This window comes from Stenella coeruleoalba (genome assembly GCF_951394435.1).
Source record: "Stenella coeruleoalba genome assembly, chromosome: 6".
In the NCBI taxonomy this organism is placed as follows: Eukaryota; Metazoa; Chordata; class Mammalia; order Artiodactyla; family Delphinidae; genus Stenella; species Stenella coeruleoalba.
In genome coordinates this window covers 7,061,177-7,075,514 of record NC_137151.1, presented here as the reverse complement: position 1 = coordinate 7,075,514, position 14,338 = coordinate 7,061,177, and the positions used below count along the sequence as shown (strand labels likewise).

Here is a 14,338-nt window from a genome sequence, read left to right as displayed (position 1 = left end):
ACAGTGGCTTCCTTTTTTTTTTTTTTTTTTTTTTTTTTGCGGTATGCGGGCCTCTCACTGTTGTGGCCCCTCCCGCCGCGGAGCACAGGCTCGGGACGCGCAGGCTCAGCGGCTATGGCTCACGGGCCCAGCCGCTCCGCGGCACGTGGGATCTTCCCGGACCGGGGCACGAACCCGCGTCCCCTGCATCGGCAGGCGGACTCTCAACCACTGCGCCACCAGGGAAGCCCCACAGTGGCTTTCTTGACCAGGGAACTCTTCTTAAAGGAAGGCATTTCGCAACTCCGTAGCATTCTGTGCCCGCAAAACTTCTTCCTCCCTCCTCTTGAGGCTGTGCTCAGGCCGCACCCCCAGGGCCCTCCCCCTCCCAGGTGCCCTCGTTTCTCCCCCGGGCCATCTCCACCTCGCTGCCCCTCAGCCCAGACCTCTCTCTTGAGCTCCAGGCCCCCTGCGAGAGCCTGAGCCCTCACAGGCCCCTCCACCTCCACTGACCTCACCCCCAGACTCACCTACTCTTCCGCCCGCTTCTCTCTGCCTGAGGTAGGCCCCCCAGAGTCAGCTCCCGGGGACCCCCGTTAACTCTAAAGGCTCAGCGCAGACACCCCCTCCCGTGTGAAGCCAGGTGGTGGCGCCTTTCTGTCTCTAGAACCTTGGACTCACCACCACGAGAGCACCTGTTGTGGTCTTAACTGTACCCGTCTGCTTCTCCCCAGACTGAGCACAGCGGGGTAGGAGCTGCACTGAATGATCTCTGTCATCTCCTGTGGGAGATGCGAGGAACGAATCAGTGACCGGATGAACAGTGAATGAACAGTCAGGAGACTGGATCTATGCAGACACAGGCGCATCCCCAGCCACACGTCTCCAAGCGGCTGGGGAAGGTCACAGTCTACACGGGTCTCCGGTAGTGGGACAGGTCCTATCTCCAGCGGGAGAGCGGGGGACGGTCGGTGAACATTACTCCTGGAACATGGAGGAACAGCCCTGCGTGGGTTGTGTTCACCGGTCACACACTGACCTTGAGATAGATTGGATGTGGTGAATAAAGCCAGGGTCTCCCACATGTCACACACATACACTTATGGTCTCCATCAGGTACGTTCCCTGGTCTCTCGGCCCTTTCTGGAAGCCACCGTGGTGTGCACAGTCACTGGTTCCAGTTCCTAGAAACCATCCCTCTTCTCCTTGGAAGCTATATCCAAATTTTTGTTCAGGTGTCCTCTCTCCCCAGCCCCCCAGCCCAACCCCACCTCCATCTCAAGGCCTTGTAAGTTTGGGGCCAATCCTGAGGTCCCACCCCTGGCCACACGGCTGATTCAGCACTGGGGACCTGACCCAGTTCTGGCCAATGAGACAAAGGAGCTTTGCTGAGGTGCTTCTGGGAAGGAAGTCCCCTGCCGCTCTGGGTGGGCTGTGCAGACATCAAACCTGAAACCGTTGAGGACGCAGCCCAAAGATGAAGCTGACCCTCAGGGCACAGGGGAACCGGGAGCATCTCGGAGGGCCTGAGCTGCAGCCCAACTGCCCACCCACCTCAGGCGCTGAAGACTCTACCAGCTGAGGTTTGCTGAGCCAACAAACCCAACGTTCGGTCACAGAGTCCCTGCATAGAGCCTGGTGTTTGGGGTGGTGAGGCTAGAGGTGTGAACACTTGAATTCCCAGAGGCAGAGCCGAGGGTCTGCAGGCCAGTGGAACCAAGAGAAGCAATGCCAGCCTGGTTCCCAAATCCAACCGAGGAGGAAAAACAGGAGGCCAGCCGGCAGGCTGGACAGCGTCAGAGTCACTGTGGAAGGCCTCCTGGGGAGCCGGCCGGAAGGAGGGGAGGCCAGGGGAGTCCATGAGATGAGCCAGGGGCGGCTGTGGCCTCGAGGATGGGGAGGGGAGGCCGACAAGGTGTGAGCTGACTGGCTCTGAGCTCTCTTGGACTGACGCACACCTGGAGATGTCCCAGCTCCCAGACACTCGGCGCAGCCCAGGCCTCGAGCTAGCTACTTATTCGCTTGGGCTGGAGCTGTCCCTGCAGGGCCGGCTCCCTCCCCACTCCCACGTGGAGCTCCCTGCAGGCCCCACCTGACACAAAGCAGGGCTCTTCCTGCCAAAGTGCCCCAGCTGCAAGGGGGGAGACCCCCTTGAGGGTCAGCCACCAGCTGAAACCTCTCTGAATCTCACCTTGTGAGAAACCTAACGCAAATACTGTCTCCTGAATAATGTCTTTAAATTTCTCATCATGAAATAAAAGTGAAGCCTCTCGTGTTGGCACCGTGGCTGCAGGCCTCCACAGACCCCAGGGCACACACACCCCAGGTTTGGAAGCTCAGTGGAGCTCGCCTGGTCTGGGCTTCAAGCTTGGCTCCAACAACAATGATCTGAGTGGCTTTGGGCAAGAGAACTAACCTGTCAACCTGGAAGGGAGGGAGGGAGGGAAGGAGGAAATGCTAAAGCTTGCGAAGCAGGGGCAATAGAAATCAGCTTCCTGTGCCCCACTCTCACAATTTCCTTGCTCATAGAAATTTTGGTTGACAGAGCAGACACTGTCAGACACAGGACAAGGCAGAACCACGGCAGTGACCATCCCGCCACCCGAAACAAAGCTCAGGAGTTATACCCAAAAATAAAGCTAAGACTCCAACATTCAGCCCTTTCACCTGCTTTTTCTGCAGAAGAGATTTATGCAGAGATAAATCCTTGCCACCTGGAAGTCCAGGCTGGTCCCTGGGCCCAAGAGCACAACTCCAGCGGCCCCCGGGAAGGACCCAGGCCACTGCTGCATGCGCCACATGCCACTCAGAGCAGCCCGCGTCCACTGATGGAGCTGGAGAGCCGGGCTGCGCGCAGTGGGGGCCTTGATGCCAGAAAGAGAGGCAGGTGGGGAGCGGGGCGGAGCCAGCCCGTCAGGCCTTCCCGCGCCCGGGGGCCAACTGCTCCGGTTCAGCCCCTGCCCCTACTCCCGCCCCTGTCCCACCACTCACCAGCAAAACCCCCAAATCCCTCGAGCCTGACTCCTCACCTGTGCAATGCTGCCCTGGTACCGCCCCCGAGTTCTCACACGCACTAAATAGGGTCACTGAGGGCGGCACCCAGCAGACTCCTGGGCACAGAGCTGGCTCTTCGAGCCCCTTGTCTGCCCTTCCCGTCACCTGGCCCCCATCTCCTGCATCCCCACCAACAGCCAGTGAAAACATCACGGAACAGGGCCGAAGCCCCTGCCGGGTCCGGGCCCAGATGAGCCCCAAAGGACATGGAGGTCACGCACGGGCAGGGGTGCTGGTCAGGGCAGAGGGCCTGCTGGGTGGGCTGTCTCAGGACAAAAGCACAGATAATCGCGGCTGCACTGCATAGCAGACAGAAATGGAGGGACACACACACACACACACTTTGAGTACTTTTGTCATTTTTGTTTGTTTCATTTTGTTTTGAACACTAAGATTTATTTTCAAACAGCACACAGACGTCTGCGGGGCAGGGCCAGGCCAGGCTGGTGTCTGGGCCCGAGGTCTCAGGGGACGCTGGACGCCACCCGCGGCAGCTGCCAGGAAAGGAGGGCCCCGGCCCCGGCGGCCGGCCCAAGCTTCAGGCAAGCGCGGTGCGCGGCGGCCCCCAGGACCCGCCCCGCGGCCGGGCACCCAGGCGGCGGCAGTGGCGCCACCCAGCGGGCGCGGGCGGGGGAGGCGGCCGGGAACTCAACTAGGGGATACAGCAGCTTCAGGAACACTGGCGATTCCGCCGGACTCGCCGAAACCAGGCTCTTTGGAAAACCACCTCATCTTTGGGAAGACACCTCCTGGCTTAGGTCTCTCCCCTCAATTTCCCTTTGCTTTTCAAAAGTTTAAAAACAAAAACGGAAAAAAAAAAAAAGAAACACACATTTTTCGGGAAAAGGTGCTGCTGTTCACGCATCCATCCGCAGCACCACCAGCCGCTCTGCTCTCACTGCACCCTCGCGGTGAAGTTCTCGGGGAAGACGCCCCGGCACTTCTCCAGTTCCTTGTGCAGATTCCAGTCGCTCTCCTTCACACCCATGAGCCAGCCTTCATCCTGAGGGGAAGCCAGCGCGTTGCATGGGGCTGGGGGAGGACGACGTCCACCCCGACAGGGCGAGCCCTCCTTCTGGCCGCTCATTTCCTCTAGACCGTCACACCCGCCTTAAAGGACGCCTCCTCCAGGCAGCATTCCCTGCTCTTCTCTTGAGACCCAAACCGGGCACCCCAGCCCAGGAGCCATCCCTCCCTGCAGTAGGTGCATTTAACTCTTTATTGTTTGGTGAGTCCTCAGGCGGGAAGGCAGCCTGACTGCTGCACTGGTCCAAACGCCTCTAAACGACTCATTCAATCCCCCACCAAAGAGCTTCCCACCAGCTGGTGCCCACAGAGGCCACATCACCGAGGAGGACATCAACTGTTCTTCCGGCCTTCCACAAACAATGCCAGAAAGTTCTGCTGAGCACTGACCACTTGAAAGCTTCTAGAGTGACCTGAGGCCATCCCACCAAGCCCTCGGAGTCGAACCTGACCTTTGCTTTAATAGTGACCCCTCAGAGGGCTCATCTACCCAAGCCGTGACAAGCCCTGACCCCAGGGCCTGCAGTGACCACACACCCCCTGCCATTGCTGCTCCTGCAGCGGGGCTATGCCTGGGACCCACCTGCAGGATTACCTGCCTTGTCCTAGACCCTGAGCCACTTCCACCCATCCCAGGTGGCTCCCACTGTGGGCTGGGAGACCAGCAGTCTGCTCCTACAAACCCCACCTAGGCCGGGGCTGGCCCACTGGGGAGATCGGCGGGGACCTGGGGCTTTAGGAAAATGGGCTGATTCAGCGCCAGGCCCAGGAAATCCTTGTCACTCAAACCTCCCAGCCCACTGTGGCCTCAGTAAGTACCTGCTGTCCTCAAGCCCCAGCCCAGGACGCCCCAGCCAGGTTGGCCTCACCCCAATCCAGCCCTCCTCCCACCCTCGGCCACTCTGACAATTCCACCACAGGGACATGGTGGTGACTGAACGGACTAGAGTCCCACTAGGTCCCCTCTGCACTGTGGCTGCCACCTGGATACCCATGTGGGCAGCCCCACTGGACCGCCAGCACCCCACAAACAGGGGCTCCTGCTGCGGGGCCCCAGCGACCTGAATAAAGCAGCCCATCCAGACCTGGGGGGGAGGAGAGGGGGCAGTTCTGCTCAGCAAAGCCCACTCTGAGGACCTTCACAACAAGGAGAGGCCACAGCACGAGAAGGGTCTGCGAGGCACAGGGTGAGGACCAGCTGGGGACAGGGCTGTGGACTCGGGGGTCTGTCACATGGGCAGGGAAGGGCGGGGCCAGCCTGGAGGGTGGCACCTGGGGCCAACAGGAGGCTGCAGAGCGGCGGGTGGGGGGCAGCCTGGGATGCGGTCCTGGAGGAGGGGGGTCCGGGTTGGGGGGGCCTGGAAGGGAGAAGGGGCCCAAGGAACTAGGATGCAGAGAATCGAGAGAAAGGCAGACAGAGGCTGAGGAAAGGAGGAAGCAAGAAGCAGGAAGTGAGAAACTGAGGGGGGCAGACAGGGTGAGAGCAGAAAAGGGGAACTGTGCCGGCCGCAGGGAAGGGAGGCGGAAGCAAAGGCGAGGCCGTGGGGAGAGGCCGCGGGTCGGCTGGCGTGGCTCTGCTGCCCCCTGCTGGCCGCGCCGCCTCCCTGCAGACCGGGCCTCACCTGCTCCTCTGGGTTCTGGAAGGGGATCACCAGCACCACGTCCCCAGCTTTGAGCTGCAGCTCGTCCGTATCAGTGGCCGTGTAGTCGTGCTGGGCCTGCACCTGCAGAGGGTGGGGAGAGCTGACACCCCTTTCCTCGGCAGCCTCTGTCCCACCTGCAGCCCCGTGGGCGCCGGGAGAAGGTGAAAGTAGCAGGAGCGGGGCTCGGAAGCCACCTCGCGGATCGGGGAGCAGAGGGCGGGTAGTCGGGGAGGGACGGCTTTGGGCCCCCCACATAGCCTCGGGCCCAGCGTCCTCCCCCCCCCCCCCACGGAGGCAGCCGAAGGCTGCGGGTCAGCAGGCCAGGCTCACCTTGAACATGAACCCCGGGGGCAGGTCCAGGCGCCCTGCCCCGCTGCCGCCCTCCACAGTGCCGTTCACAGCTGCCGAGAAGGTCTCCACCACCAGCGCGGGGAGAGAGCTCTGGCGGGAGGGGGCGCAGGTTAGCGAGGGCGGGGAGTGGGTCCCGGAGGGCGGGGCCGCGCGGGCAGAGAAGGGGGTGTCTGTGCCCAATGCCAGACCAGCCTGCCTCCAGGTTCCTCACCAGGAACCATGACCTGGACCAGCACAGAGCAAGACACGGGGCTAGGGAGCCACGGGCGGCGGGGAGAAAAGACAGGGCCTTGGTCCCTGTCATCTTACGGAGGCTGCTTCACTCGCTGCCGTCTCCCCGGGCTCCTGGGCTCCAGCCGCAGGGTGGGTCCCACACGTCACCTCCGAGGCCTCTGCTGGCTGCAACATAAATGGCAGCATGGGGTCAGACACAGGATGGGGCGCTGAGACCGGGACAAGGAGAGGGGCCACGGAGAGCCAGTGCCTCTGCCTGGTACAGGGAGCCCCTCAAAGAAAGGCTCCGGGCACGGAAGCGGCTGGAGAAGGTGCTGGCAGACACACGGACCCCGAGTGACATGCTGCGGAGAAGCCCAGCGCAGGCCCCTGGCTGCCACCCCTGAGCCTCCCTCACAGGCCCTGCCCTCTAAGCCCAAGCCCTGGCCAAGCCTCGGCTTCCTGCCACCCGCCTGGTCCCGCTGGCCCCTCACAGGTGGCTCCCGTGGCGAGGGCCCAGGCAGGGCACCCCGGACGCTGCCCGGCTGCAGTCAGGCTGCAGCCACTTCTGAGCTCTGGCAGCAATCACTCGGCCCTCCCAGCCCCACCTCCTCATCTGCAGGAGGAAATGTCTAGGTCAGGCTGCAGGTTAAAGAATTCTGGAGAGTGCCCACCATGGACCTGGAGGTGCTCGAGACATGCCTCCCTCCCACCGTGGGAGTCCTGAGCTGGGAAGCTGGGGCGGGGTCGGCGAGCGGGTGAGGGGCTGACCTGACTGAGCCACAGCCCTGCCCCGCGGCCTCCTGGCTCAGGGCCCTAGCCTCACCCTCAGTCCCACGGTGGCCTTGTCCGTCCTGTGCCCCCTCCTCCGGGCTCTTCCTCCATGCTAGACCCCCAGAGGCCGGGGGCGGGTGAGGGGCTGGCGGGGGCACTTACTTGGGCAGGCCCCGGCTCGGCCGTCTGGCTGGGCCAGGCCACGGCAAAGGTGCCCTCGGCAGCGCTGGGCTCCCTGGAAGGCAGGCTGCCAGCTGGACTCTCTGTGGGCTAGTGATGGGCCACCGGGGAGAACAGGGTGGGAGGGGCGGGGGGCGAGGGGCGGGGGCGGGGGGGGGGGCGGGAGACAAGAGAAGAAGGTCGTGAGCAGCCCAGCGTGGGCCCACGGGAGCAGATGGGCACCTGCAGCCTGGCCGCCCCACGGGGCACAGACAGAGACTCCCCAGAGGGACACCTCCTCCCACCACTGCGCAGGGGACAGGAAGGTGTGAATGTGTCACACGCAGCTCAGCACGTGGCTCTCTCTGGCCTCCTCCAGGGAAATACCCTGGAGCTTGCGAGCCCCGGAGCCTGGGCTGCAGGGCCTTCTCGCCAGCCCCTCCTGGTCCTGCGGGAGCCGCGTCACCAGCTGTGGGGTATCCCGTGTCCTCCCTGAGGGCGTGGATGTCTGAGCCACCAGGTGATGGCAGCACCTGTCGGGCAGGCGCCTGGCCTCGCTCTGTCTGTCCTGTTTCTCGAATCATCTCTCCCCCCTCCTCTGTCCCAGCAGCTCCCTGGTGCCACTGCCCTGCGGGGCCCCTGCTGACAGAAAGCTCCTGGGAGGCAAGGACCCTCCACCTCAGGGCCCCCCTACCCAGCAGGCCTTGGCCCAGCACGGGGACACCCCATCCACCCTCGGGGACCAGTTGGTCACTGTCTACGCCACTCACAGGCCCTGACAACTGGGCTGCACCACGGGGGACTCTTCAGAGGCTAAGCTGAGGAGCCTTTTCCCACAGGGCCTGGCTGAAGGCCCAGTGTCTCCATGGGGGGGGGGGGGGCGGGGGGGGAAGCAGACGAGCTGGAGGCCCGACAGCTCCCTGTGCGCGTGGGCACGGCCAGGCGTGCGTGTGCGTGTGCACCTGTGAACCAGCCAGGTGCAAGACGAGGCAGGGTGGGCACAGAGCAAACACAGCTTACCTCCCAGAGGTCCCACGGAATTGACTGAGCACAGCAGGGGGAGAAGGACAGAGTTAGCACGGAGGTTAGAGGCGGCAGCAGGCAAGCAGTCCCCAGGGACCCCCACCCCGCACCCATCCCAGGGCCCTCGAGCCCAGCAGGCACAGGGCAGGCAGAACAGAGCCGGGCTCTGCGGTCCCCAGAGCACCAAGTCCTGGACACCTTCCAGGCTACTGAGACCCCCAGGCCAGGGAGTGCCCGAACTCGGGGCTGCCACCATGAGAGGGGCAGGAGGGTGCTGAGATGGACCGTGTAAGCTGCCAGGTGAGTGTTCAGCTGACCTTGTCCCGAAGGTCCTCTTGCTGACCTGTGTCCGCCCTCTTCCCTTTCCCATGGTCAGGACCAGGGGAGGTGACAAGAGCTGGGGACCAGGGCTCCAGGGGAAGGGCAGTGAGTGGGCGGGGAGCCTGGTGACCCCAGGACCCCCAAAGGCCTGGGCCTAGATGGGCCCACGTGGCCGGAGGACAGACATGAACCCAGGCCCCGGGGCCCAGAGGCCGGTGGGCCCGTGGGCAGTGGTGGGCTCACACCAACCTGACCAGAGGGCGTGGGCGCCTTCACAGGGCTTGCCACAGGTGGGAGGGGGTCAAAGTCCAGGTCCAGCAGACTGGCCTGCTCCGAGAAAGGCCCCGGGGCCTCAAACTTGGCAACAGCAGCAGAGAAGGAAGGCAGTTAGTGCCAGGCTGTGAGCACTCGGCCAGGGCGGCACAGCAGGCTCCGCTCCCAGACACACCCACCAACACGAGGACACGCCCCACACCACACCCCCGGCAAGGCTCCGCCCACACGAGGACACACCTGGGGCGGGGCCAGCCGCCAGGCAGCCACCCGCCAGACCAAGGCCGAGCCCCCAACTGTCTCGCGTCTGTCCCATCCTGCAGGCCGAGGAGGCCTCCCCGGGCCTGCGCCCCCCAGCAGCGGCCCAGGCCAAGGCACGGGCTGGACAAGACCACACTGAGTCCCCCGGCTCGGAGGGCCCCTGGACGGGTACAGGCCTCCCCTTGCTGCCACAGACTGAGAGGCAGTCCTGTGGTGACACCCACCCCCAGCCAGCTCAGGGCCGAGCCAGCACACAGAGCCCAGGAGCCCCGTCGTAACGGAGGGGGCGGGGGGGGTCCCCAACACCTGAGCACCCGCGTTCACACTGCACGTCCCTCCCCAGCCCCCCCAAGTTTCCCATTCAGCGGGGCTGAGTGCAGCCCTGGGATGTGCACGTAACAGGAATGGCCCCAGGAGACGGGCCGCAGTGGCCCTGTCCACACTGTGAGAAGCCAGCCCCTCAGTAAGCTGGGCCAGACGATCGTGGAAGAAAAGCGTCTTTCCCAGAGCCACCCTGGAGGGCAAGCCGCCTGGCACCAGTGCCCAGCAGACACGCTGCCTTCCTGGGAGGAGGGCTTGCTCCCCTGTGGCCCCATCTCACACAAGGGGCTTCCCTGGGGACACGCCTGCCCTGGCTCAGCCCAGGGTCCTCCCCTCAGGCAGGGCCGGGAGCGCCACAGCCCCGCAAGCCCAGGCCAGCCAGCTTCCCTCCCCACTCCCTTGATGGGGCCCAGAACTGACGGAACACACTCTCCAGCCCAAAGCACCCGAGGTCCTCCATTTAGAAGGACCCGAGACCTGGAAGCATGGGCAGAGGTCTCCAGGGGGGGCCTTCCCACCTGAGCTGCGGCCTGTGTGGGGAGACCCAACACCCGCACTCCTGAGAAGGGCTGGTGCCGCCAGCGCACAGCTCAGGGGATAAGACGCAGAGCGCAGAGGGCCCAGGCCCAAGCTCAGGGGACTCACTCCCGCCCCACACTCATCCCCAGCCACAGACTCTCCTTCAAGTCAAGCCCTGTCCAACGAGCCTGGGAGGAAGGTCACTGCCACCTCTAGGGGACCGAGTGTCCGGGAGGCCGCGCAGGCTGGGCCTGGGTGCCCTCACCGGCTGCAGGCAGCATTTCTCTGCCCCTCACGGCCCCACCACCCACCCCTCTAAGAAGCCAGCCAGGCCCAGGCAGCCGCCGCCCCACCCACCAGACTCCAAGGGTACAGGGTCACCAGGCCAAGGGCAGACCGCGCACGCTCTGCTCACCTCCCAGCAGGCCAGCCTCCCACCATGCAGGCCCGGAACCGGCCTCGGGGGCAGGCACGCAGGCTACTCACCACAGCCCAGCAGAGCAGCGCTGTCGGCACAGCAGCCTGGGGGGACCAGCCCACCCCAGCCCCATGCAAAGCACCCTGGCGAGCGCTCTCCAACCCCGCTGGGCGGGGCCCCGGCTCCGAGGAGTGGGCGGAAGGACAGACGGGAGGCATGCAGAGAGCACGGAGGGGCGCAAGGGCCACGCTCAACGGGCAGCCTGGCTGCAGGTGAGGCCCTCAATTCCTCACCTGTGAGGTGGGGACAGCCCCTCCCAGAGGGGACTGAACCAGGCCCTGTAGGTCGGCGGCTGGCGCCACCCCCTGCACAGTGTCTACTAGCCCTCAAGTGCACCCCAAGGCGAAGGTAGGCTCCAGGCGGCAAGCGTCCCAGCCACAGGCTGCCCTGAGGCCACAGTTTCCCCAAGGCCCCGGGAGTGCCCGGGGCCAGCCTCAGCCAGGCTCTCCAGGAAGGCTCCCTCCCGTCCCCCGAGGCAGGGCAACCCCCGCCCTCCCCCAGCCACCCTGCACTGAAAGTTCCTAGCTCCGACCCGAAGTCCTCCCATGGGGGCTTGAAGCCCACTCACCCCACGGTCCCTCATCGCGGAGAGCACGGTCCTCCGCTCCTAACTGCCTCTCCCCCGATGTGCCAGCCCCAGCCCTGCCCCTCCCTGCAGACCTCTGAGCTGCACAAGGCAGGACCCGGAGACCCGGGCAGGACAAGCCCACAGCAGTGCTGCAACGTGGGCCCAGCACAGCCTGGGACTAGCCAGCCTGCACGAATGGCGAGACCCGGCGAGGACAGGGCAGCCCGGCTGTGAGGCCCGGAGGCCAGGCTTGGAGTGGTCGGCGCACTGCGGCCTCTGTGAGCTGACCCGACCATGTGCGGCCCACCCCCCTGCCACCACAGTGACCTCCCCTGCTCCGCCCTCCCTCCGTCCCCCTGGGGATGGGCATTACGTGCCTCCTAGGGCATGGACAGCAGGAGCCGGGCTCTGCGGCCCAGCCACAGCCCCGGCTCCAAGTGGGGTCAGCAGCTCTGGGAGCTAAAGTCTCAGCACCTTGCAGGTGTTCCCAACCCTGCGAGTCACCTTCTCACCGCCGCCCAAGCAGTGCTCTCCTGTCGCGCACGGAACTCGCGGCAGATCCTGAGCCTGTCCCTCACCCGTCCTGACCTACACGCTCGCACGCTACCACCTCTGGCCAACGCACGGTGTCTGCTCGTAGGCAAACGTCACCTGCTCCAGGAAGCCTTCCATGATTGGCCCAGGTCCTCCGTGCTCCCTGCCCCTTTTGGCCACAGCATCAATGGAACGGAGAGGCCACTGTGCAGCTGACGGTCTCTACTAGGACTGTTTGCCCGTGTCCCTAGGTCTGGCCACGTGCTCAGAGATGAGGGATGACGGGTGGAGGGACGGAGGGACGTGCGAGAGAGAGGCCCAGAGCCGACCCCTGCTCCTGAGGCAGAGGCACCGGGGGTGGGAGGGGGGGAAGGTCATGCGCACCCTGAAAGAGCGAGAGAAGGGAGAGAGAGCTGGGCCGCGGCGGCCGCGGCTGACCTGGGAGGGGGTGGTCACGCTGATCTCAGGGACAGTTGTGTCCTCAAACAGGCTGAGGGTCTGCTGCTGCTTGACCTCCGTGCACGGGGTGTGTTTGGGAGGCGGAGGGACCGGTGGGCCTTTCCGGAGCTGGGGGTCGGCAGCAGTTGGGGGGCCGCACAGCAGAGCATGGGGGCCAGGGAGACAGACAGAGACAAAGCCACGTTAGTCACACCCCCAGCCGCCGAGGAGGACGAAACAAGGAGAGCCACTGCTCCCCGAGACACGGACACCGAGACCACAGGGGCCCCCGGGAGGGGCCGAAGCAGGCGGTCGGAAACCCTGTGCAGAGAGAGGGGAGGGCGGAGGGCGAGGGAGCGAAAGAAGAGAGAAGAGGCGAGAACAGGACAGAAAAGAAAGAAAGAAGGGCCTGCGGGGCCGCCAGGGGCTGGCTTCGGAGGATCTGGCCCTCACCGCCCTCGGGGGAGGCTGAGGAAAGAAACAGGAGCTGAGAGAGAGCCGGGCGTCCAGCCCCCTGCCTCTGCTCCGGCACACCCGGGCCCTCTGCCCACCCCAACCCCTGGAGGAGCTGCAGCCCAGCCGCTGGCCGTCACCCCCGAGGCCAGCACACAGCCAGGGCCCCGCAGAGGGCCACGCACCTGCCCACTCGGGGACCTCAGCAAGTCACCCCCCCCCCGCCCAGGCCTGGGTTTCATCGCTTGTCGTTGGGGTGATAACAGCGTCTGCCTTACAGGCTGGTTGTGAGGACAATGAATGAAAATACAGAAAGGCTGGCGCGGGGTCCGGCCCCGAGCAAGTGCTCGAGTCAAGTGCAGGCTCTCAACACCCTCTTAGCGTCGCTCTCCTAATCAGCTGTCCAGCGGGCCAGGAGCCGAAGGGCCAGGGGACAGCCCAGCAGGGCTCAGATGGTCCTGCCTGGCGGACCCCACCCCTCCTTCCTCCCTTTGCAGCCCCTGGGGACGCTGCAGAAACCTGGAGAAAACTGACGGGGGGAGCGGGCTTCCCCCTCCCTCTCCCCTCACTGAGCCCCTCCTCACGATGCCCCTTTCAGAGTCCCATATGGCCCCCCGCAAGGAAGAAGGCAAGGAAGAGGGGGAGGCAGCCACCTGCACGGATCTGGATGCAGTCTCCCCTGGAGACTGTCTCGGGAGGAAAGGAAGACGGAGAAGGTCAAGCAGCCCAAAGGCCAGGGGAAAGGAGAGAAGGGGATGCTACAGCAGGTGCAGGTGGGGAGACACTTAAGGAGGAGACAGACGGTCACAGATGCCCCTGTGACCCTGGCAGGGGCCGGGGCCACGGAGAGGAGCCAGGGCCGGCAGGGACAGGGGACGGGGATGGAGGGGAACGGCGGCAGAGCAGGAGGCAGAGGAAGGAAGGGAGGGACAGGCCACCGAGACACGTGCCTACCTGAGACGGGGATTTGGGGAGGGCGGCCCCGGGGGTGGCCGCAGCAGCCGGCTCGGGCTCGTGGTTGACTCTGATCTCGGGGGTGGCGGCAGGGGAGCCATCAGGCGGAGGAGAGGGGCTCTTGTTCCCTTTCGCAGGGGCGTTGTCACTGCGGAGGCGAGACAAGAGAGGGGCCCGGATGCAGGGAGGCCGCGGCGTCCAGGAAGGTGTGCGTGTGACAGGGTGTGTGCACGTGCCAATGCCCCGGGGACCCGTGTGTGAAAATGTGCACGCACGTGTGTGTGTCCACGTAGATCCTGGGAAACTGAGGGTGTGTCCAGACTCACTGGAAAAACGTGATGCCCACGTGTGCACAAGTGTGTGTCCCTGTGCACCCACGTGTGAAACTGCACATTCGTGTGCAGAAGGACAGGTGGAAATGAGGCAACACAGGCGTGAGCACTGGGAACAGGCAGGTGTCCGCAGCAGGGCCTGCCCTGGACAACCACAGTGACAACCACACCCGGAGCTGAGGTCTGCGGGCCCCGGGGGTGGGGGGGGGGGGGGAGCTGAGATCTGCGGGGCCCCGGGCGGGGGGACCAGGGCGGGAGCCGGGAGCCGCTGCCAGGGGCCGGCCAGCCTCCCTCAGGCCTCCACCAGGTGCAGGGGCGCCGAGCCCCACAGCAGGAGAAAGCCACGCATCCTAGAAGCAAGGTGAGTCTCACCCCCACGCGTCACGCAGCAGCCTCTGCGCTCAGGGCGGCCCCGCTCCTCAGCCTGAGCCCACGGGCCTCCGGGCCAGCTTGCCTGCCGTTCACCCCTCACGCCAGCGCACAGCCAGCCCCGCTCCCCAGGCCCCGAGCCTTTGCTCCCACGGGTCCTCCCGGGGAACCCGGGGAACCGGCAGAGGCAACGGGCAGAGGGGGTAAATAAACGGGGGGGGGGTCTTCACAGCGGGGACGAGAGGGTGAGGCCCCCAAGTCGAGTCTCAGTACCAACAAGGACAAACGGTGTGCA

The 14,338-nt window shown here is 65.0% G+C and overlaps 1 protein-coding gene across 12 annotated transcripts in view; it reads right to left on the bottom strand.

Annotated features, from left to right (window-relative positions):
- Positions 1-3,168: 3,168 nt before the first annotated feature.
- The window catches only part of BIN1 (bridging integrator 1), a 55,887-nt gene continuing 44,717 nt past the window's right edge, over positions 3,169-14,338 (bottom strand). For 2 of the 12 annotated variants that reach the window (XM_079925103.1, XM_079925104.1), the window contains 9 exons: positions 13,343-13,490; positions 11,936-12,064; positions 8,793-8,900; positions 8,220-8,243; positions 7,203-7,310; positions 6,363-6,452; positions 6,033-6,143; positions 5,682-5,783; positions 3,169-4,036 (listed from right to left, as the gene is read on the bottom strand). In XM_079925103.1, the coding sequence (XP_079781229.1) occupies positions 3,929-4,036; positions 5,682-5,783; positions 6,033-6,143; positions 6,363-6,452; positions 7,203-7,310; positions 8,220-8,243; positions 8,793-8,900; positions 11,936-12,064; positions 13,343-13,490 (928 nt within the window). In that variant the 3' untranslated portion in view covers positions 3,169-3,928. The remainder of the gene's footprint in view (positions 4,037-5,681; positions 5,784-6,032; positions 6,144-6,362; positions 6,453-7,202; positions 7,311-8,219; positions 8,244-8,792; positions 8,901-11,935; positions 12,065-13,342; positions 13,491-14,338) is intronic. The other 10 variants (XM_079925101.1, XM_079925106.1, XM_079925107.1 and 7 more) reach the window with 6 other exon arrangements.